We start from the raw sequence: 22,212 nt of genomic DNA on the forward strand, positions 1-22,212 counted from the left end.
CCCTGCAATTTACCTGCATTAGCAAGTGATTCAGTTCAGTGAGAGGTGGAAAACACCATTTAGGAAAATGTCTTTAACGTAAAGGTATTTCTGAAGATTTATTGCGTTTTCAATAATATCCACTCAATTAGCTTTCATATTACACAAAAGCCAAGCAGAAATGGAATATTGAGTTTTCAATTAGTGCATTTTGTCTCACAAGTTTAAATACAAGAAAATCATGAATAATAAACAAGTTTATGAGACAGTCTTCTGTACACAACCTCAAGGCAATGCTACAAAAGCATTAATAAAGACATGAAGAAAACAAAAACCAAGGCTGAGTCTTCATTCACTCATAGCTGCTACGGAGGCAGCTAATCAAGGGAAGGAAGATCAGGACTCGTGGTAATTTATCCGTCTGCCAGGGAGCGAGACAGAGTGACAAATGATCATCAAACATGGGGCAAGGCAGCTCAAAAGAAGGAGTAAACCAGCAGCTTCGAGATGTGTTAGCAGTGTTTCCTTGTGGCCTCTGGGGAAAGCTGAAGAGAGCGCTCATCAGATCCAAGATCAGAGGGAAATGAGTTATTTACACAGCATCTTGAAGAAGGCTGCCAAATGAAAATAAAATGTTGAAAAAGAAAGAGGGAATTGGAATGTGTAAACACAGAGAAAGGATAGCGGGAGAAAATTATGAAACCAGGCCCGAAACAGAATTCATTTACAGTAAATGCAGAACGATGAAGTGGTGCAGACGTACTACAGAATCTAACATGGAGAACGTCTCTCTGGCTCTCTGAAGGAGAGCCATAACACTTTATTTCCTCTCTTACTCTGTGTGTTTTCCTGCTTCACTCCTCTTGTATCATCTTGTCTTCTGTCTGACTTTGGAAGACTCTCTCTACGCTGCTCTCAAACTAAAAAATCATGGATTTGATCAGCTGGTCTCTGAACGCGATTGACACAATCTTCTGGACGAGAAGCCTGGTTCAGGGAGCCCACCTGTCCTGACGCAACCTGGTCTCACAGAAATCCGTGAAATAGCCACAGATTTCGCTTAACTCAAAATCCGTGGAATAGCCACGGAATCACTCAAATTTCCGTGAAACTGACACAGATTTCGCTACAATGCAAGTTAATGACAGTCATATCCCGTCACGTGACTTTTAAGGTTCTGGCGGTCAGAACAAAAAACATGGCGAACAGTTCTCTCATTTTTAGTGAAAAAATTAATATTTTGACTTTGTTTCTGCATAAAAATGGATTTTGATCACATTTCTAGCGAGAAATATATGTTTTATTTTCTAAATATTCACTCAGTGAATGTACATAATCACTTTGTGGTGAAGATCTCGCCAGAAAAATATGACTGTCATTAACTTGCATTGTAGCGAAATCCGTGTCAGTTTCACGGAAATTTGAGCGATTCTGTGGCTATTCCACGGATTTTGAGTTAAGCGAAATCCGTGGCTATTTCACGGATTTCTGTGAGATCATGTTGGTCCTGACGGGACGTTTGCAGCTGGCTACATGATGGACGGTGGGAGAGGTGGTGAGTCGTGTGCCTGGCGACTCTCTCCGTGGAGGATATAGAAGATCTCTATCTATTCAGAACCGTGATAACAGGCCTTTTGCTGATTTGATTAGGCTTTTCTCTGGTTTATCGAGATACACAGTGACAGCTGTCCAAAGCCCCATAAGGCTGCCGAGATGATTGATACGATGGGCAGAGCTGTCAGAACTCAGACTGTGGTCACAAACCGAACTTTGGATGAGATCAAGGAGCGACTGACGGCCCTGGAAAAGTGACTGGATCGATCCAGAGACCAGTATGGACATCATCGACAAGGTTGAGTAGCAGAAAAGTGCTGCCCCTTTTCACCTACAGCCCAAATCCCAATCTAATCTGGCTTCCCTCCCAACAGCCCTGACTGTGCTGCAGCGAGACTCTTCTGATGGCAAATTTCGTTGTACTACCTTGTGCAAAGACAAAAAAGGCTTTGATTTGGCTCTGATTCTGAACTTCAGTCCTGGTGGAAGAAGCAACCAAATAATACCGCATCATTCCCATGCAGTACACTGTAAAAAATGTCTGTAGATTTTACGGTGAAAAACTGCTAAACCATGACAGTGAAAGACCGTAAAATGATAAATGGGTTAATTCAGTTTCAGTAACAATGAAACACCGTAAATGTTTATATCAGACAAAACAGTATTTAAAAAAAAAAAAAAAAATACATTACCCCACTGTAAAATACACTGGCACTGTGTTTGTAGCAAAAATATACTGTAATATATACAAGCCATCATTTTTGCATTTATATTTTAAAATACTTTTTCTCTCTTTTTTGTTAAATGTACTAAACACCATATCTCTAACAGAAATATAATTAAATATTTAATGGTAAAATCCTTAATTCATGCAGCATTTATAAAATATTTTCTTATCAATTATATGGCAGAACAGCGTTTCTTTTGATGGAAAAACGTTTTATTTTTTACGGTAGAATATGGAATAAAATGGCCATCTTAAATGGGAAATCAACAGTGTTAATATAATTTTACCGCAATATTACAAAAAGTTGCACCGTATTTATTATGGTAAAGTTCTGGCAACCACAGCTGCCAGTTTTTTACCGTAAAAACAACATTTTTTTTTACAGTGTAGTATTAGCTCGGTGTTTAGGGGCTTTGCTTGGGAACAGGTTCAAAGTCCAACACAGAACAGAGTACAGTTTGGGCTGGTATGCCACTGTTTTTTGGCTGTCAACTGGGTTGGAGTTGGGAGTCATTTGTGTAGCTATTATATTTCTGCAAACCGCATATACCAACCTGGTCTCACAGAAAACCATGGAATAGCCACGGAATCGCTCAAATTTCCGTGAAACTGACACGGATTTCACTACAATGCAAGTTAATGCCAGTCATATCCCGTGGCTATTCCATGGACATTTGTTCCTATTGGTTTGTTCCAAGTCACGTGACTTTCAAGGTCCCGGCGGTCAGAACAAAAAACATGGCGGACAGTTCTCTCATTTTTAGTGAAAAATCAATATTTTGACTTAATTCTGCATAAAAATGGATTTTGATCACATTTCTAGGGAGAAATATGTTTTATTTTCTAAATCTTTACTCAGTGAATGTACATAATCACTTTGTATGTTGGAATAGCCACGGGATATGACTGGCATTAACTTGCATTGTAGCGAAATCCGTGTCAGTTTCACGGAAATTTGAGTGATTCCGTGGCTATTCCACGGATTTTGAGTTAAGCAAATCCGTGGCTATTTCACGGATTTCTGTGAGACCATGTTGGCATATACGCTGGTCTGAAACCTTTTTTCTTGTTGGGTAGACGAAGCCAAGTAGGTCCCCCACCAAGTGGGTGTGAGGGGAACTAGATGACACCACCCGAACCAGGACTTAAAACAGAAAGACTAGTGAGAAAATACATTTACATTTAGCAGACAACAGACGCTTTTGTGAGGTATCACAATCACACAATCTACTGGAGGCGTCACATTTCATCCTGGTCTTTTGATCAGTTTTATATTCTAATAAAGCACTTTCTATTCTTCTAGTTGTAGGACTTGTTTCTATCTCAGTCATCCGAGGGCTTGAAATGAGCCACCGGCAGGGAAAAAAACAACTCCTTGAGTGCCAACATGCTAATGAGTAAAAATGATGGGGATATTCATTTGAGCGAAACTAATTTTACCTGACATCATTTTCACAGGGCAAATAACCATCGGCAAATTAGGGCAGGATCTGACACGGTTGTGCACACTAACTTGTTGACAGGGCATGTTCCGGCATACACTGAAAGACAAATCCCACTACTAATTACATTAGCGTACCTCTTCTCCCAAACTAATCCTGTCCACACACACTTTATGCTACAGCATAATGCTGTCAAACCTCATACAGTCACGTTAAGTCTCTTGGTGATTCATGCAGCAGTCCACTGAGTTAAATAGATATCAGTCTCTCCTGGCTGTGAGACAGCAGGGCTGGGCGATATGGACCAAAAGTCATGTCCCTAATATATTTAGGCTGAATATTGATGTACAATATACACTACCGGTCAAAAGTTTTAGAACACCCCAATTTTTCCAGTTTTTTATTGAAATTCAAGCAGTTCAAGTCAAATGAACAGCTTGAAAGGGTCCAAAGGTAAGTGGTGAACTGCCAGAGGTAAATAAAAAAAGGTAAGCTTAACCAAAACTGGAAAATAATGTACATTTCAGAATTATACAAGTAGGCCTTTTTCAGGGAACAAGAAATGGGTTAACAACTTAACTCTATGGAGTCTTGGGCTATTTTGTCCATTTTTGAATTCTTTTCATGTCTTTGTAAGTCATTTTGTGTCTTTTTTGGTCTTTTTGTGTCTTTTTTTTGTCATTTTGTGTCTTTTTTTTGTCATTTTGTGTCTTTTTTTGGTCATTTTGTGTCCGTTTTTGGTCATTTTGTGTCTTTTTTTAGTCCTTTAGTCCAACATAAAATGTGATTTTGAATCTTTTTTTTACTTTCAAAACACTATCATGCTCAATAAATAATTTTAAATGTTGCAAATGTGCATTCATTTCAGAGTACACTGAGACATTAAACTGCATAATTTTCAATTAAATTCTGGAAAAGTTGGTGTGTTCTAAAACTTTTGACCAGTAGTGTACTTCCTGATGTTTTTTTATCTCAAAGTGAGAGCAAATGTTCAGTTAAAGTCAAATATGACATGTCACAAGTAGTTTTATTGAAACCGTTTACCTTTTTTTAAAAAAAAAACACGAAAACACAATTATATATGGGTGGTCTGAGGCCTAGAGGTTAGGATATCAGCTTGTTACCACAGGGGTCGCTGGTTAAAATCCCAGGACTCACGGGTCAAGAACTATTTGTCAAAAAATAGCAAATTTTAATATGCCTAAAATGCTTAAAATTGGTCAATTATAGTCTGTTGTTACATATTAAAGCATCATATGGCCAGAAATGACAGAAAAACACCATATTATAGGATGTCCAAAAATGACCCACTCCAAAAAAGGCATGCTATATAAATGGTCAAAATTTAAAATGCCTAAAAATACTAGAAACGGCCTAAATTACACTCTATTGATACACTTTAAAGCATAATATGGCCTGAAATATTAGCATTTATTTGAGACCAAGCTTATTATAGTTAACGAAAAGTAACGAAAAGTAACAAAATAACGAAAACAAGAATTGAAAAAACATTTTCATTTAACTGAAATAAAAATAAAAATGAGAGTTTACTAAATAAACAATAACTAACTGAAACTGTATTTTGTGGTTAAACTCTAACTTAAACTAACTAAAATTATAGTGAAAATGTCCTTCGTTTTCCTCTTTGTCAACTTTTTTCATACGTAAACCTTTTTGGTTGTTATGAAATCTATTTCATCTATCTGGTTTTATGACTTAATAAACTTATTGGGGCTGAGATGGATCAGACAAACTCAAAACTAAAACTAATAAAAAACTAAACTAAAACTAAGCATTTTCCAAAAAATAAAAATTAATTAAAACTAGCAAACTCACTCTAAAAACCCATTAAAACTAACTGAATTTGAAAACTAAAAATCACAACGAAATTAAAACTAAAATTAATGAAAAATCCAAAACTATTATAACCTTGGATGGGGCAATGTACAATTTTGAGGGAGATCATGACTAAAATCAGTCAAAAATTGGTCCGACAATAAGTTGCTTGTATTGAATTTCCACTGTTATATAATCATACTATTCTTCTCACAGGAGTGACTTGAAGAAGCGTACAATCTTTCAAGTCATTACAAAACCCAAAACCCAAAACCCTAAACCCTAAACCTGAAGCCTGAAGCCTGCAGGCTTGGCTCGCTCAAACTTAAGAAAGACAAGGATATGAGGTTCCCACCTGCAGTGATTCCACTTTGTGGGATTTATGTTTTATATTGCCATAATCAAGTTTTAAGCATATTTTGGTGACTATTGTCAGTGTTAGGAGGTTAACTTTAAAAACATATGTCACTATAGATTCCTGAATGTGCCATAAAATGCAATTTGTTATGTTTATTTTTTATTGTTTATTGTTAAAAAGATCCCCATTAGCTGTCACCAAAAAAGGGAGGAGCTAGTCTTCCTGGGGTCCACAAGACAAAACAAAAATCACTTAACAATTAAACATTGTAGACATTATTATATACGTCATCAGAAATCATTCCGAATAAGTTATTACATTCATATCTATTACATCAATTCTCACTTTCATACAGTAAATATGTTAATTCACTACTCACAAATTTAAATAGTGCATTCTCAAGTAATAATTAAAAGATACTTTACTATTCAGTTCACGTATATTCAGTGGGCAATTATTCCGATAACTGATAGCACGATAAATAACTGTTCTCTTTAAGGCATTTGATTTTGGACATGGTGACATCATCTGACCACCATTAGCTGACCTTGTCTCATAAGAATGAACCTGATCACATCTGACAATTTGGTTATATAAGAAAACAGGTTGAAAAGAATAGACAGTGTTTCTAAAAATTTTTGTTGTATTGCACGCCAACCTGTACTCTACCATTAACCAGGAAAGTTGTATTCCATTAGATGACTGAACTGAGTTAAGAACAATTTGAATTACTTTTAGAATACTTAAAACAATACTGAGTTTATTTGAGTATTTCCATTCCAAAAAGCCCATTTCTCATACATAAAGTGGCCAGTGTTGCATGGCAGGGTTGCACACAAATTGTTGCACTTTTTAAAAAATATAGATTTATTTGCTGGGAAATGTGTGCTAAGAGCAAATAAAAACAAAAACAATCTTGAAGGGCACTCAGAGGGTGCTGATCTCCACCAAGGCCATGCTCCATTCTGCATCTTAACAAAAGAAGAAAAGCATTATGTGTATCCGCCCTGCGATTTGGATCTGCTCCAGAATGGAATGGGTTCATCTTTGGCCCATGCTACATCTTTCCATCAAGTTTCATAAATCAGACTACACTAAAAATGTAGCTTGTATCCACAAAAGCAACAAGCCATTTACAAAGAGGAAATCATTTACATGTGCCTTCAATTAAGTGTCTCTTAATGCTGCTGCTAATTAAATTAGACAGCAAAATGTTCTTCAGATTTATTTATTTTTTTTGGTTGTTTCAAAAGGTGTTGCCCAATTAGTTTTAATTTCCTCAAACTGTGACAACTCCTCCATTTCCTTTGTGAAATGCATTGTGGGAGAGTAATAATAATTAAGAAGGCAAAAACCAATTGTTATTTATTATCCCGACTGATTGAACACATACTGCTTGCTAATTATGTTTAGAATTAGTGAGTTGGAGCACAACAAAAAAGTACAGAGGCATGGCAGCAAGTACACATTGGAATCATTAATGTTTATGTTGATTCAATGTCCATATTTTCAGTTCTTTGGAGGCATTATATTCATACTGTTCACTTTATGTCATCTGTCCATGTATCTGCCAACAACAGCTCAGCTTTGACCTTACATGGACAGTTTAGTTTAGCTATGCTTAAAAAATGATTTTGGCGTCTAATCAGACTTCTGTCTTTGTCCCAGTTTACATGCAACTGAGAAAATGGAATAACTGACAGGAACGTGTCCTCCTCCTCAACACTGAGTGGCAATATGCGTCATTTCAGCGGGTTAATATGGCGCCTTTCTGTTCACCTCAGTTTGACACTTTGTGCTGTCGCTACTGACCAGCTAACGTGACTGGCTAATGTGACTGGCTACTGCAACTGGCTACTGCCACCAGCTAACGTTACCGGCTAACGTGACTGGCTAATGTGACTGGCTACTGCAACTGGCTACTGCAACTGGCTAACGTGACCGGCAAACGTGACTGGCTAATGTGACCAGCTAATGTGACTGGCTACTGCAACTGGCTACTGCCACCGGCTAACGTGACTGGCTAATGTGACTGACTAATGTGACTGGCTAATGTGACTGGCTAACGTGACTGGCTAATGTGACCAGCTAATGTGACTGGCTACTGCAACTGGCTACTGCCACCGGCTAACGTGACTGGCTAATGTGACTGACTAATGTGACTGGCTAACGTGACCGGCTAATGTGACTGGCTAACGTGACTGGCTAACATGACCGGCTAATGTGACTGGCTAACATGACTGGCTAACATGACCGGCTAATGTGACTGGCTAACATGACCGGCTAATGTGACTGGCTAACGTGACCGGCTAACGTGACCGGCTAACGTGACTAGCTAACATGACAGGCTACTGCCACCAGCTACTACCACCGGCTAACATGACCGGCTAATGTGACCGGCTACTGCCACCGGCTAATGTGACCTGCTAACATGACCGGCTAACGTGACCCGCTAACGTGACAGGCTACTGCCACCGGCTAACATGACCGGCTAACGTGACCAGCTAACGTGACAGGATACTGCCACCGGCTAATGTGACCGGCTACTGCCACCGGCTAACGTGACCAGCTAACATGACCGGTTAACATGACCAGTCAATGTGACCGGCTAATCTGACCAACTAATGTGACCCATCGGTCACTTTGCGTCAATGTTATTCTACCAGTGAGCCACTTTATAGATTAATGATTGACATTATAATCTACCAATCCTCATCAATCATCAAAAGGAGCCACCAGTCAGTCAAAGGTCTGGAGAAGGTGTTTGCTATTTACCGTTTCCATGGTTTCCTTCACCGCTATGTAGAGATTATAAAGTCCATACAAAGTAAAGCATATTAAGGTCATAACTCATATACAACAACTTCCTTACTTACTACTAATAATCAATAATTCTGAGGTTATTGAGGGAAAACTCTTAGTTAATGTCTTACTGGTTGTATAATAAGGCCATGCAGAATAAGGCATTAATAACTACTGAATAATGACTCATTAAGGGACAATATGTTACTTATTTTCATGCTAATAAGCAACTAATTAATGTTGAATATGTGTTCCAGGCTAATCTGGAAGATTTGTTGTTCTGGAGCAAAGTTCTGGACTGATCAACATCTCCATCTTTAAGCCCCACCCCCTGTAAATAATTCTGTCCAGTTTAATACTGCAGCATTGTTTTGGCTCTCTTACGGCTCTCTGCAGCCCAGACACAAACACAAACACACAAACACACAAACACAAACACAGTCATTGCACACAGAGCACATTTTCTTTGGAGGAGTTATGAACCATTTAACAATCGAAATGCTCTTTATGGCTTTGAATTGCCAAGTAATTCTTTCTTCTTCTTCTTGCGTCTTCATAATTGATTTTGTGTTAGATGTTGGAGTTTTATTACGCTCTGAGTCATGACCGCTAAGACCTCTGCGTCAACCTCACAGGGCTGCTCAACACTCACTGCAACAATAGGAAATGAAAAACAAACGCTGATTAAGTGAGAATACAAATCAGAGAGAGAACAGCTCCATCCTGGTGATGACGGACGGAGGAAGAGGTCATGAGAAAAAGCCAGAATGTTCTTTTTTAGAGTTCTCAGGGTTCATGAGAAACAATCCAACTCAAAGTGGACAAAGACTCGGGGTTATGTTTCAGTGCAGCAATGCAACGTTTTTAGCAGCGTTGAGAGAAACCCTATCTTTGCTCCAGCGCCGTGTGAAAGCTTTTGAGTGAGTTTTTTATTCATTTTACGTACTTTTTCAGTAATTTTGTATAGTTTTTTTATTCATGTTGCATCCTTTTTCCAATTTTGTGTCTTTTGTTTTTCACCAACTGACAGACCGACTTTGCAATCTTTGGGATCTAGAATTCTTAAAACTGCTGACTATATATTTACTAAAAGGAGTAAAAAAAAAATAGCTGACAGAATAACAAACTAATTCTGTAAAACTGCTGCAGTTCCCTTTCAAAGTAAAATCCATCAAGGCCTAAAACACCCAGCATGTCAAGTCAAAACGTCGACTTAACAAAGATGAATGTTTTTGCTGCATCAGTGCTTTACAATAATGGCATCAAGTTGTTTCCATGTTATTTATATTACCTTTGAGCAAAGTTATCCTTTCTGCATAAGTCTTTCTTGAGCAATACAAATCAGAGAGAGAACAGCTCCATCCTGGTGGTGACGGACGGAGGAAGAGGTCATGAGAAAAAGCCAGAATGTTCTTTTTTAGAGTTCTCAGGGTTCATGAGAAACAATCCAACTCAAAGTGGACAAAGACTCGGGGTTATGTTTCAGTGCAGCAATGCAAAGTTTGAAGCAGCGTTGAGAGAAACCCTATCTTTGCTCCAGCGCCGTGTGAAAGCTTTTGAGTGAGTTTTTTATTCATTTTACATCCTTTTTCAGTAATTTTGTGTCGTTTTTATTCATTTTACGTCCTTTTTCAGTAATTTTGTGTAGTTTTTTTATTCATGTTACATCCTTTTTCCAATTTTGTGTCTTTTGTGTTTAACCAACTGACAGACCGACTTTGCAATCTTTGGGATCTAGAATTCCCTTTCAAAGTAAAATCCATCAAGACCTAAAACAACCAGCCTGTCAAGTCAGAACGTCGACTTATCAAAGATGAATGTTTTTGCTGCATCAGCAAAGTTTTTAGAGTTCTCAGGGTTCATGAGAAACAATCCAACTCAAAGTGGACAAAGACTCGGGGTTATGTTTCAGTGCAGAAATGCAAAGTTTGAAGCAGCGTTGAGAGAAACCCTACCGTTGCTCCAGCGCCGTGTGAAAGCTTTTATTTTAGCGGGGGCTTCTATCATCGTGTCTCAGAAATGTCAAACGGGAGGAAGCGACAGAGGTAAGTGGAGAGCTGAAGCAGTAAATGTCAACTCACCGAACGTCCACCGCGTCCTCCATGACCGTCATGTCTGTCTTACACTTGGCGGAGGGGTTGATGGCGAGCTCGGCGGGGGGGATGACAAAGCTTTTACTCAGTGGCAGCCACATCCCTTCTCCTAAGGTGTATGTGAATCTGTGGAGGACAAGAAGGGCTTTTTAAGTTAAAGAATACAAGTAAAACAACAAGGTAAAAAGAACAGAAAACCTGTTTTTAGACCTCAGTCTAAAGTGTTGTGCAGGGTTCTACCAGGTAAGTCAAGTGATTTGCTGAAGTTTAAAGGCTCATTTTTGGCTCCAGTACCACCAGACAAGTGCAGCATACCCTATTCACTGTGAGGATTCACTAGCAACAGAACATTTTCAATATTTAGAATCTTCTTTTGAATAAAATAGAACGAAATGGCACCCATCTTGTGTTAACAACACCAATGATAGCTTTATTCAACTGTTAGCTGAGTATTCAAAATGACCAAGAAAGACACAAAGTTATTAAAAAATACACAAAATTACAAAAAAAACCCCACAAAATTATTTTTTTTAAAAAGACAAAATTAACAAAAAAAGACACAAAATTACCAAAAACACACAATCATGGTATTATAGGCCATTATTTAAGTCAGGGGTCTCAAACTCAAATTACCTGGGGGCCGCTGGAGGCAGTATCACAATGACCAAAACAAGACACAAAATTACTAAAAAAGACACAAAATAACCCAAAAGACACAAAATGACAAAAAAACACTAAATTACCAAAAAGACACAAAATTACAAAAAAATACACTCAATTACAAAAAAAGACACAGAATATATTTTTTTAAAAAGACAAAATCTTTTTTTAAAAAAAAGACACAATTACCAAAAAAAGGCACAAAATGACCAAAAAAAAGACACAAAATGACCAAAAACAGTAATTAAAGGGACCTTCCACACACAACAAGGTAAAGTGCCATTCATATAAAACTCACATTAAACTTTCATATCAAGGTGAGGGCCACAAAATATCATCACGAGGGCCACAATTGGCCCGCGGGCCGCCAGTTTGAGACCCCTGGTTTAAGTTAAAGGGATGGAAGGTATGGCCCACCAACCAACACACCTCAGGAGTCAGGAATAACACCAAGCAGTGACCTCTGGGTCTTTCTAGAGAAGCCAATGCAGAATTGTCTTGACATGTATTCTTGCTAGTGGCCAGCAGGGGGAGACTCCTTTTCCTAATGAGTTTATGGTCTCAGCCATTAGTTTAAAGTCTTTTTAAATACAGCACGACATTCTCTTTTAATTTATGTCCCCATTTACAGTAAAAAGGGGCCTCCAGCAGCATCCGGCGGGGCACCATCTTTCACAACATTTTCTAACATCAGATTAAATGTCACTGGAATCATATAGCATCAGATCATGTGGCACTGCATAATGCCTTCTTCATTTTAAGGGAATTTCATAATGCTGCTTTTGACAAAGAAAAAAAAAAAGTAATTTTGTGTCTTTTTTCAAATTCATTTTACGTCCTTTTTCAGTAATTTTGTGTCATTTTTTATTTATTTTACATCTTTTTTTCAGTAATTTTGTGTCATTTTTTATTCATTTTACGTCTTTTTCAGTAATTTTGTGTCATTTTTTATTCATTTTAAGTCTTTTTTCAGTAATTTTGTGTCATTTTTTATTCATTTTACGTCCTTTTTCAGTAAATTTGTGTTGTTTTTTATTCATTTTATGTGTTTTTTCAGTCATTTTGTGTCATTTTTTATTCATTTTACGTCCTTTTTCAGTAATTTTGTGTCATTTTTTATTAATTTTATGTGTTTTTTCAGTAATGTGTCATTTTTTATTCATTTTACGTCCTTTTTCCAATGTTGTGTCTTTTGTTTTTAACCAACTGACAGACCGACTTTGCAATCTTTGGGATCTAGAATTCTTAAAACTGCTGACTATATATTTACTAAAAGGAGTAAAAAAAAAAAAAATAGCTGACAGAATAACAAACTAATTCTGTAAAACTGCTGCAGTTCCCTTTCAAAGTAAAATCCATCAAGACCTAAAAACAACCAGCATGTCAAGTCAGAACGTCGACTTATCAAAGATGAATGTTTTTGCTGCATCAGTGCTCTAGAATAATGGCATCAAGTTGTTTCCAGGTTATTTATATTACCTTTGAGCAAAGTTATCCTTTCTGCATAAGTCTTTCTTGAGCAGAAGGACACTGTGTGCTAATGGACGCCATGCATACCAAATGAGGCGCCGTGACAACAGAAAGAGGGCCAGAGAGCCCCCCCGAGACCCGACAGGGCCATAAATCTGTAAACAACAGATGTCTGCAACAAGGCCTTTAAAACAATTCTTTATTTGTGAGTCAATGAATATCATCAATCTTTAAACACTCTGCAGATGAAATGTAATACTTCCCACTTTAAGCTAAACAGTGCAGGCTGATTAACATCAAATGCATTATTAGCGTTGATGAATTATGCATGCATGCTTGTAGCACAAAAGGGGGGGGGGGTTGTTGATTAAATGGTTAACACCCTTTTTTATGCAGACTAAACACATTTCCTCATTCACAATTGTTCAATTTGCATTTAATAAATTGCTAAGTTAGCATAAGGAAAGGGCAGTGGATTGTGGGGGCTGCATGTATTAGCAGTCATTTTAAGAACAGACTGATTAAACCATTGTAGAAGTGGAACACTTAATTACATCCACCAATTACTCCCTTTGTTTCTAAGTCAAGTTTCTGAGGATCAAAGTGCTGCTATTCCTCCGTTTACTGTAAAACACTGGCTGCAGCAGGTTATTAGAAGTCTATTAAAATGGTAATATTGAACATATTACACAGAGAATGTCTCCAGCCTTTGTTATTAATGTAAAACACACACAAAGGTACATTTATCCACTTGTCTTGGTCGTGTGACTGTAATCCAGGAGGTCACTGGTAAAAAAAAACTACAAAATGACAGAAAAAAACCTAAATTACTTAAAAAAGACACAAAATTTTCAAAAAGACACATGATTATTAAAAAAAACCTAAATTACTTAAAAAAGACACAAAATTTTCAAAAAAAGACACATGATTATTAAAAAAAGACACAAAATTACCAAAAAAAGACACAAAATTGTAAAAAAAAATACACAAAGTTACCAAAAACTGGAAGATTCTTGTAGGAAGAACTACACTGTAAAAAAAAAGAAAACTGTTGTTTTTATGGTAAAAACCAGCAGCTGTGGTTGCCAGAACTTTACCGTAATAAATATGGTGCAACTTTTTCTAATATTACGGTAAAATGATATTAACACTGTTGATTTCATGTTTAAGCTTGACATTTTATTCCATATCTTACCGTATAAAAAAAGTTTTTTCCATCAAAAGAAACGCTGTTCTGCCATATTATTGACAAGAAAATACTTTATAAATGCTGCATACATTAAAGATTTTACCATTAAATATTACAGTATATTTCTGTTATTTTCCAGGAGGCTGCACTGAAAGATTGACTGAGATTATTTTGTGTCTTTTTTTAAATAATTTGTGTCTTTTTTAAGTAATTTACTTTGTGTCTTTTTTTTGGTAATTTAGTGCGGTTTTTTTTTGGTCATGTTGATACTGCCTCCAGCGGCCTCCAGGTAATTTGACTTTGACACCCCTGCTGTAATATACAATAATATACAAGCCATCGTTTTTGCATTTATTTTTTGGAAAAATACTTTTCCTCACTGTTAAATGTACTAAACGCCATATCTCTAACAGAAATATACTGTAATATTTAATAGTAAAATATTTAATTGATACAGCATTTATTAAATATTTTCTTGTTAATTATATGGCAGAACAGCGTTTCTTTTGATGGAAAAACTTTTTGGAATAAAATGTCAATCTTAAACGTGAAATCAACAGTGTTAATATCATTTTACGGTAATATTATAAAAAGTTGCACCATATTTATTACGGTAAAGTTCTGGCAACCACAGCTGCTGGTTTTTACCATAAAAACAACAGTTGTTTTGTTTTTTAACAGTGTGTTTCACCATCTCTTATGGGACTCTGTGTGCAGCAGCATCAGGAGGCCTGGAGTCCCTGTGATGCAGCAGCGTGACGTATATGGGTGACCACACTTTTTTGGTAATTTTGTGTATTTTTCGTCATTTTGGGTCTTTTTTTTGGTAATTTTGTCTATTTTTTAAAATAATTTTGTGTCTTTTTTAGTAATTTTGTGTATGTTTTGGGTCATTTTGTGTCTTTTTTTAAAATAATTTGTGTCTTTTTTTAAGTAATTTAATTTGTGTCTTTTTTGTGTCTTCAGTGTTTCTTTTGATGGAAAAACTTTTTGGAATAACAGTAAAGTTCTGGCAACCATAGCTGCTGGTTTTTACCATAAAAACAACAGTTGTTTTGTTTTTTAACAGTGTGTTTCACCATCTCTTATGGGACTCTGTGTGCAGCAGCATCAGGAGGCCTGGAGTCCCTGTGATGCAGCAGCGTGACGTATGTGGGTGACCACAGGACAAATTAGCAGCCACTTAACGAGCTCTGCTTTATAATGGACAACGAGGGAGCGGTGAGCTGCCATATGACTGATCTGGTTCACTGTGAGAGAACGTGGAGGTGGAAACACTAAGAGATCCCGAGAGGAAACAGTTGTGGAGTGAAAACATGTCTGCGGTCCTCAGAGAGTCCTGGCGGTTAACGCTGTGTGGACGCTGTGTGTTTGGATGCTGACTCTCCAACATTTATCTCCTCTGACACACAGGAGACTTCTGCATGCATGCAACCTCAGTCTGCTTTGTTTTTATTGTATCTCCTATATGTCTGTGATTATAATCGCCTCATTTAAACCTGTTCTTAATGGTGATATCTGCTTTGGCAAACAAGATGATGGCGGCTCACAGCGCTCTCGCTCTTATTCAAGGTCTTTCAACAAAGAAACAATGCAAAAATGACAGTGATGCTTGTATCTACATATTACAGCATATTTTGTTACAAACACATTGCATAGTATTTTACAGTGGAGTAATGTTTTTTTAAAAAAAACATAGTCATTTTGTGTCTTTTTTAAATTAATTTTACATCCTTTTTCAGTAATTTTGTGTCATTTTTTATTAATTTTACATCCTTTTTCAGTAATTTTGTGTCATTTTTTAAATTCATTTTACACCTTTTTATTCATTTTACGTCCTTTTTCAGTAATTTTGTGTCGTTTTTTATTAATTTTACATATTTTTTTATTAATTTTACATAATTTCTTATTAATTTATCTTTTGTTGCAAACACGGTGCCAGTGTATTTTACAGTGGAGTAATTTATTTTTAAAAACAAAATTTTAAAAAATACAGTTTTGGCTGATATATTCTATATATATATATATTCACTGTGTTTCATTGTTACTGAAACTGAATTAACCCATTTATCATTTTACGTCTTTTACTGACATCAGTTTTTTACCGTAAAATCTACTATTATACTATCTACTATTATTTTACTACTATTATACTATCTACTATTATTTTACTACTATTATACTATCTACTATTATACTATCTACTATTATTCTACTACTATTATAGTATCTACTATTATTCTACTACTATTATACTATCTACTATTATACTATCTATTATTCTACTATTCAAGGTCTTTTTTGCGGCGCCTGCAGCCAACAGCAGGGTTTGATGGTGAAGAGTAAAGCTGGAGGCTGAAGGATGTAAATGAGGATGGATGTCTGCTGTTAGCAGTGTGAGGACATTTTAAACAGCTCGGCTGGACGCAGTGAGGACTGGGAGACTTGTAGCAGTAAACATGGTGGCAACAACGAATCAAAGCTCTCCTGGAGATGTTAGCACCACTCCAGCCTCCTCGCTCTCTGACTTACGGAAAGAAAAATGCCAACAGCAGCGAGAGTGCTACACAGAAACTCTACGGGTTTCCTTTTTATTGTTAGCAGCAACAAAAACTGTCTTTTGTTGTTTTTGCTGCTGTTCTGTCATGGAGGGCTTAGATCTGCTCTTTCTCCAGCGAGGAACGAGTCATTTTAGGAAGAAACACAGTTAGAAACATTGTTAGAAACCTCTGCTGCTCTGCTCTGTGTTTCTTTGTGTAATGGTTCCCAGTAAACATGGTGAAGGGGCATCCTGCCGTCTATATGTGCTCTATTAAAGCCCAGAGACTGGGGCCAGACTAACACCAGAGTTAGATATTTGCTGGTAAACATTATGGAGCATTTAGCAGCTACACATTTAGATAATCCCTTGGTGGAGACCAAAACAGAGCTAAAAGGAGAGTGATAGTGTTGCTCTGAGTCTTAGTATAACTGGACTTCTGGCATTTACATCTATTTATTTACTATTTAAACCAGGGGTCTCAAACTCAAATTAATTCTGGGGGCCACTGGAGGCGTATCAACATGACCAAAAAAAGACACAAAATTACTAAAAAAGACACAAAATGAGCAAAACCCCCCACAAAATTACTATAAAAGACACAAAATGATTTTTTTTAAAAAAGACCAAATTTCCAAAAAAAGACACAAAATTATTTAAAAAAGACAAAAGTACCTAAAATAATTATTTTTGGGGGTAATTCTGTTTTTTTTTTTTTGTCATTTTGTTTCTTCTTTAAGTAATTTTTTTTTCTTTCATTTTGTGTCTTTTATGGTCCTTTTGTGTCTTCTTTTAGTAATTTTGTGTCTTTTTTTTTTGTGATTTTGTGTCTTTTCTTTTTGGTCATTTTGTGTCTTTTTAAGTAATTTAGGTTTTCTTTTGCTCATTTTGATACAGCCACCAGCGGCCCAGAATTAATTTGAGTTTGAGACCCCTGGTTTAAATAGTAAATAAATACATGTAAATGCCAGAAGTCCAGTTATACTAAGACTCAGAGCAACACTATCACTCTCCTTTTAGCTCTGTTTTGGTCTCCACCAGGGGATTATCTAAATGTGTAGCTGCTAAATGCTCAAAATGTTTACCAGCAAATATCTAACTCTGGGTAGAAAGGTAGAAATCCAAGGGGGTCTGTCACAACAAGTGATTCCTTTCATGTAACAGAATAACATGCAATAGCCTCAAACATATTATATTATATTACATATAGTGGTGAGGCTCTTATAGGCTGCAGCCAGCACCAAGCAGCAGCAGACACACAGAGAGAAGAGCTGGTGGACTTAATTAAACACTTAGCAGCTAAAGAGCAGATATTTTCAAAGGGTTTGGTGGAGATAAAACCAGAGCGACTAAGAGATTATTGAACGTTTGTCAGGTCGTGAGAGCACGAATGAAAGCCAATATTGCTCTGTGTGTTTGCTGGCTGAGTAACTAGGCAACTGTTAGCTAACACAGCTGTTTGTTAACACGTTCCCCATTTCAACTTTTAAATCCATGTTGTTGTACAGCAGGGGTCTCAAACTGGCGGCCCGCGGGCTAATTGTGGCCCTCGTGACGATATTTTATGGCCCCCACCTTGATATGAAAGTTTAATGTGAGTTTTAAATGAATGGCACTTTACTGTGTTGTGTGTGGAAGGTCCCTTTAATTACTGTTTTGGGTAATTTTGACTTTTTAAATAATTTTGTGTCTTGTAATTTTGTGTCTTTTTTTGGTAATTTTGTGTCTTTTTTAATAACTTTGTGTCTTTCTTGGTAATTCTGTGTCTTTTTTAAGTAATTTAGTTTTTTTCAGTCATTTTGTGTCTTTTTTGCAATTTTGTGTCTTTTTTTGGCAATTTAGTGTTTTTTCAGTCATTTTGTGTCTTTTTTGGTCATTTTGTGTCTTTTTGGTAATTGTGTTTCTTTTTTAATAATTTTGTGTCTTTTTTGGTAATTCTGTGTCTTTTTTTTTTATAATTTTGTGTCTTTTTTTAAGTAATTTATTGTTTTTTTCTGTCATTTTGTGTCTTTTTTGGTAATTTTCTGTCTTTTTTAATAACTGTCTTTTTTGGGAATTGTGTCTTTTTTGTAATTTTGTTTCATTTTTGGTAATTTAGTGTTTTTTCAGTCATTTTGTGTCTTTTTTGGTCATTTTGTGTCTTTTTTTAGTAATTTTGTGCCTCCAGCGGCCCCCAGGTAATTTGAGTTTGAGACCCCTGATGTACAGCTCTTTCCTCTGCCTGGAAGTGGCCAAAATGAACCAATAAATATAGAAAAATATGTTTTAATGTTCAACACGTTCTGTAACGTAGGCAGTGCTAACAGGCTCTTGTTTTTCTCCACTAATAATGTAAACATGAATCTCATATTAGATTCAAGGTTACAGCCTGAAGACAATTATCACAACAATACAACCTGGTTCACTTTAGCTCTATTCCACATCAAACCTCATTAGTTGTCTTTCTACTGACACCTTTATGATGTGATAGGTGGAGCTCCTTGTTATCACCAGGGGGCTATAGTCCCATGCAAGCACTGAGTAGATGCATTAGATTGAAGAATTCAATGCATCTACCCTAAAAAAATGTGAAAATAGAAAGTTGCCGTGCCACAGGTGGGATCCTTGGAAGTTGCGGCTATGTAGTTGCCCATGATATAAATTGCAAGTTCACAAAAAACAACAATTGTTAGTTTCAGGTGATTATACAGTAATGAAAACATCATAATAAATAATAAAAAGACCTTTCGGTTAATGATGATCACACTTCCACACAATTATTAATTGCTGCCTTCCAATTGAATTCTCCTTTCCAATCAATTTCATAAACAAGCGCCTCTAAGATGAATCAGAACACAATGATTTTCTGACCTGAGAGAAAATAAAGTGCCTCTTGTTTTCCTGTTTGGAAATCTAATCTCTCACTTCATTACATTATTTAAAGCTGACATATGTATCCAGAGCTCAGGATCCTCCCTTAATCACCAGGGAGAGGGCAAATCAAAGCTGCTGTAACAAGTTATTTGACTGCACAATCTTTCTTTGTGCAGCATGCAATGTGCAATGTGCAGCGCCATGAAAAATGTAGTGGGATAAAAGAAAGTTTTGTGAAGTTCCCCTTACCTGAAAATGCGATCAGAGGGCTGTTCTCCCATCACAAGATCAAACCCGCGCTGGAAGATGGTGTAAGGCCACGGACTGAAAAAAGAAAAGATCAGACACAAAAGAGAGAAGGGAGAGAATGAAACTGTGTTAAAATCAAAGAGAGAGAGGCGTTAAATTTTTCAGTGTACCCGTCCTCACGACTATGAGACGTGTCCGGCTCTACGTACGTGAAGCAGCTATGCTGAATCAGTGTCGCACACAATTAATGCCAAATGACACGGTGAGTATTTTCTACCAATTCATTGTTATGTTGGTAAACATTGACTTGACTTTACCCAGTAACTATTTACCTTTACGTTGTCGTAAAAGGGGTTGAAACCAAGGTTATTATAGTTAACGAAAACTAACAAAATAACCAAAAACTGGAATTGAAAAAACATGTTCGTTAACTGACATAAAAATAAAAACAAGAGTTAAAAAAAAAAAAAAAAAGATAACTAACTGAAACTGTATTTTGTGGTTACAAAACTAACTAAAACTAACTGAAATTATAGTGAAAATGTCCTTTGTTTTGGTCTTTGTCAACTTTTTTCATACGTAAACCTTTTTGGTTGATATGAAATCTATTTCATCTATCTGGTTTTATGACTTAATAAACTTATTGGGGCTGAGATGGATCAGACAAAGGAAATAAAGGAAACATTTATTGTGACCTTATTGAATCTGGACCCAACACATACCCCATTACAACAAAACTACAACTAATAAAAAAAATCACAAATTTACGAGAAAAAAAATCACAAATTTAGAAGAAAAAGTGACACAATTTCCAAAAAAAATTGACAAACGGGAAACATTTATTGTGACCTTATTGAATCTGGCACCCAACAAATATCCCATTACAAAACAACTACAACGAAACTAAAACTAAGCATTTTACAAAAAATAAAAATGAATTAAAACTAGCAAACTCACTCTAAAAACTAATTAAAACTAACTGAATTTGAAAACAAAAAAATCACAACGAAATTAAAACTAAAACTACTGAAAAATCCAAAACTATTATAACCTTCCACTGCAGCCCAATACCCGCAATGAGGCGGGTTTCACTCGCAGAAACACCCCTAATTTCAATACGAGCCGTCCGGAGCCGGCTTTTGTCTGGGTTTTTTTTCCCCTAAAAAAAAGCCTGGTTACTGATTGGATAGAACGCTAAGCAGGATGTGACGTAGTACTCTACGCCACAACAACACGACATTTGTTGCTGGCGAGAGACAGAAAAGAGAAAAAAAATCTAAGAGAGAGAGGCGTTAAATGTTTCAGTGTTCCCGTCCTCCTCATCTAAACCCTCTAAAATCAGAAGCCGTGTTTCGCTGTCTCACTTCGAGTCGTTCCCGCCTTCCTTCCTTCCTTCCAGAGCCGCAAATCACCAGCAGCATTACGATGTGTGCTGTGTGTAAACATGCTGATTGAAAAATGTGTTCTGCAGCAGCTGACACGCAGCAATGTGACTTTGGCTCATATCTATTTACCGGGGGAGGGGATAAGAGAGGATGACAGCATGAGACAGAATGGGAGAAAGAGACACAGAGGAGAGAGAGAGAGAGCAGAAAAACAGAGACAAAGAGAGAGAGAGAGAGAGAGAGAGAGAGAGAGTGATGCCAAGAGGCAGGAGTGAGAGAGGCAGAATGATGGAGATTAATGGGGAGTGGCAGCTCGGGGACTAAACAGTCTGCAGAGTGAGAGTGTAAGGAGTTGAAGTGACAGCGGCCTCATGTCATTCCCAGCTAACTCCTACACTACTGTAAGCAAAAAGAACATGGAGGAAGAGGGGAGCTGCTGCCTCCATGCCACAGGCTGTGGTCATTAAACATTTAGGTCACCCCAGGGTGCCCACTCTGTCACACAGTGACAGGGAGAGCACCGGGGAAATGAGATACAGAGGTGCACAGTCGGGAGGGAAAATTCAGATGTCTCACAAAACAGAGAGAATAAAATCCACATTTTTAACACATAGCACTGCAGCTGGCAGCATGGAAGGAGACAGAATAAAGAGAGAAGTATAGAGAAAGTTCCTTCTGCTGCATGGTGAAGTTAAAGGCGAGAATATAATAATAGTCTGCTATTATAATTAATCTGTATCACTAATCTTTATTGCGTGATTAACAACCTGGTCTCACAGAAATCCGTGAAATAGCCACGGATTTCGCTTAACTCAAAATCCGTGAAATAGCCACGGAATCGCTCAAATTTCCGTGAAACTGACACGGATTTCGCTACAATGCAAGTTAATGACAGTCATATTTTTCTGGCGAGATCTTCACCACAAAGTGATTATGTACATTTACTGAGTGAATATTTAGAAAATAAAACATATATTTCTCGCTACAAATGTGATCAAAATCCATTTTTATGCAGAAACTAAGTCAAAATATTGATTTTTCACAAAAAATGAGAGAACTGTACGCCATGTTTTTTG

The 22,212-nt window shown here is 36.8% G+C and overlaps 1 protein-coding gene across 4 annotated transcripts in view; it reads right to left on the bottom strand.

The window, feature by feature from the left end:
* The window catches only part of astn1 (astrotactin 1), a 679,871-nt gene that overhangs the window by 411,616 nt on the left and 246,043 nt on the right, over positions 1 to 22,212 (bottom strand). For all 4 annotated transcript variants that reach the window (XM_059344320.1, XM_059344318.1, XM_059344319.1 and 1 more), the window contains exons 10-11: positions 19,752 to 19,826; positions 10,780 to 10,917 (exon numbers count right to left, since the gene is read on the bottom strand). In XM_059344320.1, the coding sequence (XP_059200303.1) occupies positions 10,780 to 10,917; positions 19,752 to 19,826 (213 nt within the window). The remainder of the gene's footprint in view (positions 1 to 10,779; positions 10,918 to 19,751; positions 19,827 to 22,212) is intronic.

Source organism: Centropristis striata, chromosome 11, assembly GCF_030273125.1.
Source record: "Centropristis striata isolate RG_2023a ecotype Rhode Island chromosome 11, C.striata_1.0, whole genome shotgun sequence".
NCBI lineage: Eukaryota > Metazoa > Chordata > Actinopteri > Perciformes > Serranidae > Centropristis > Centropristis striata.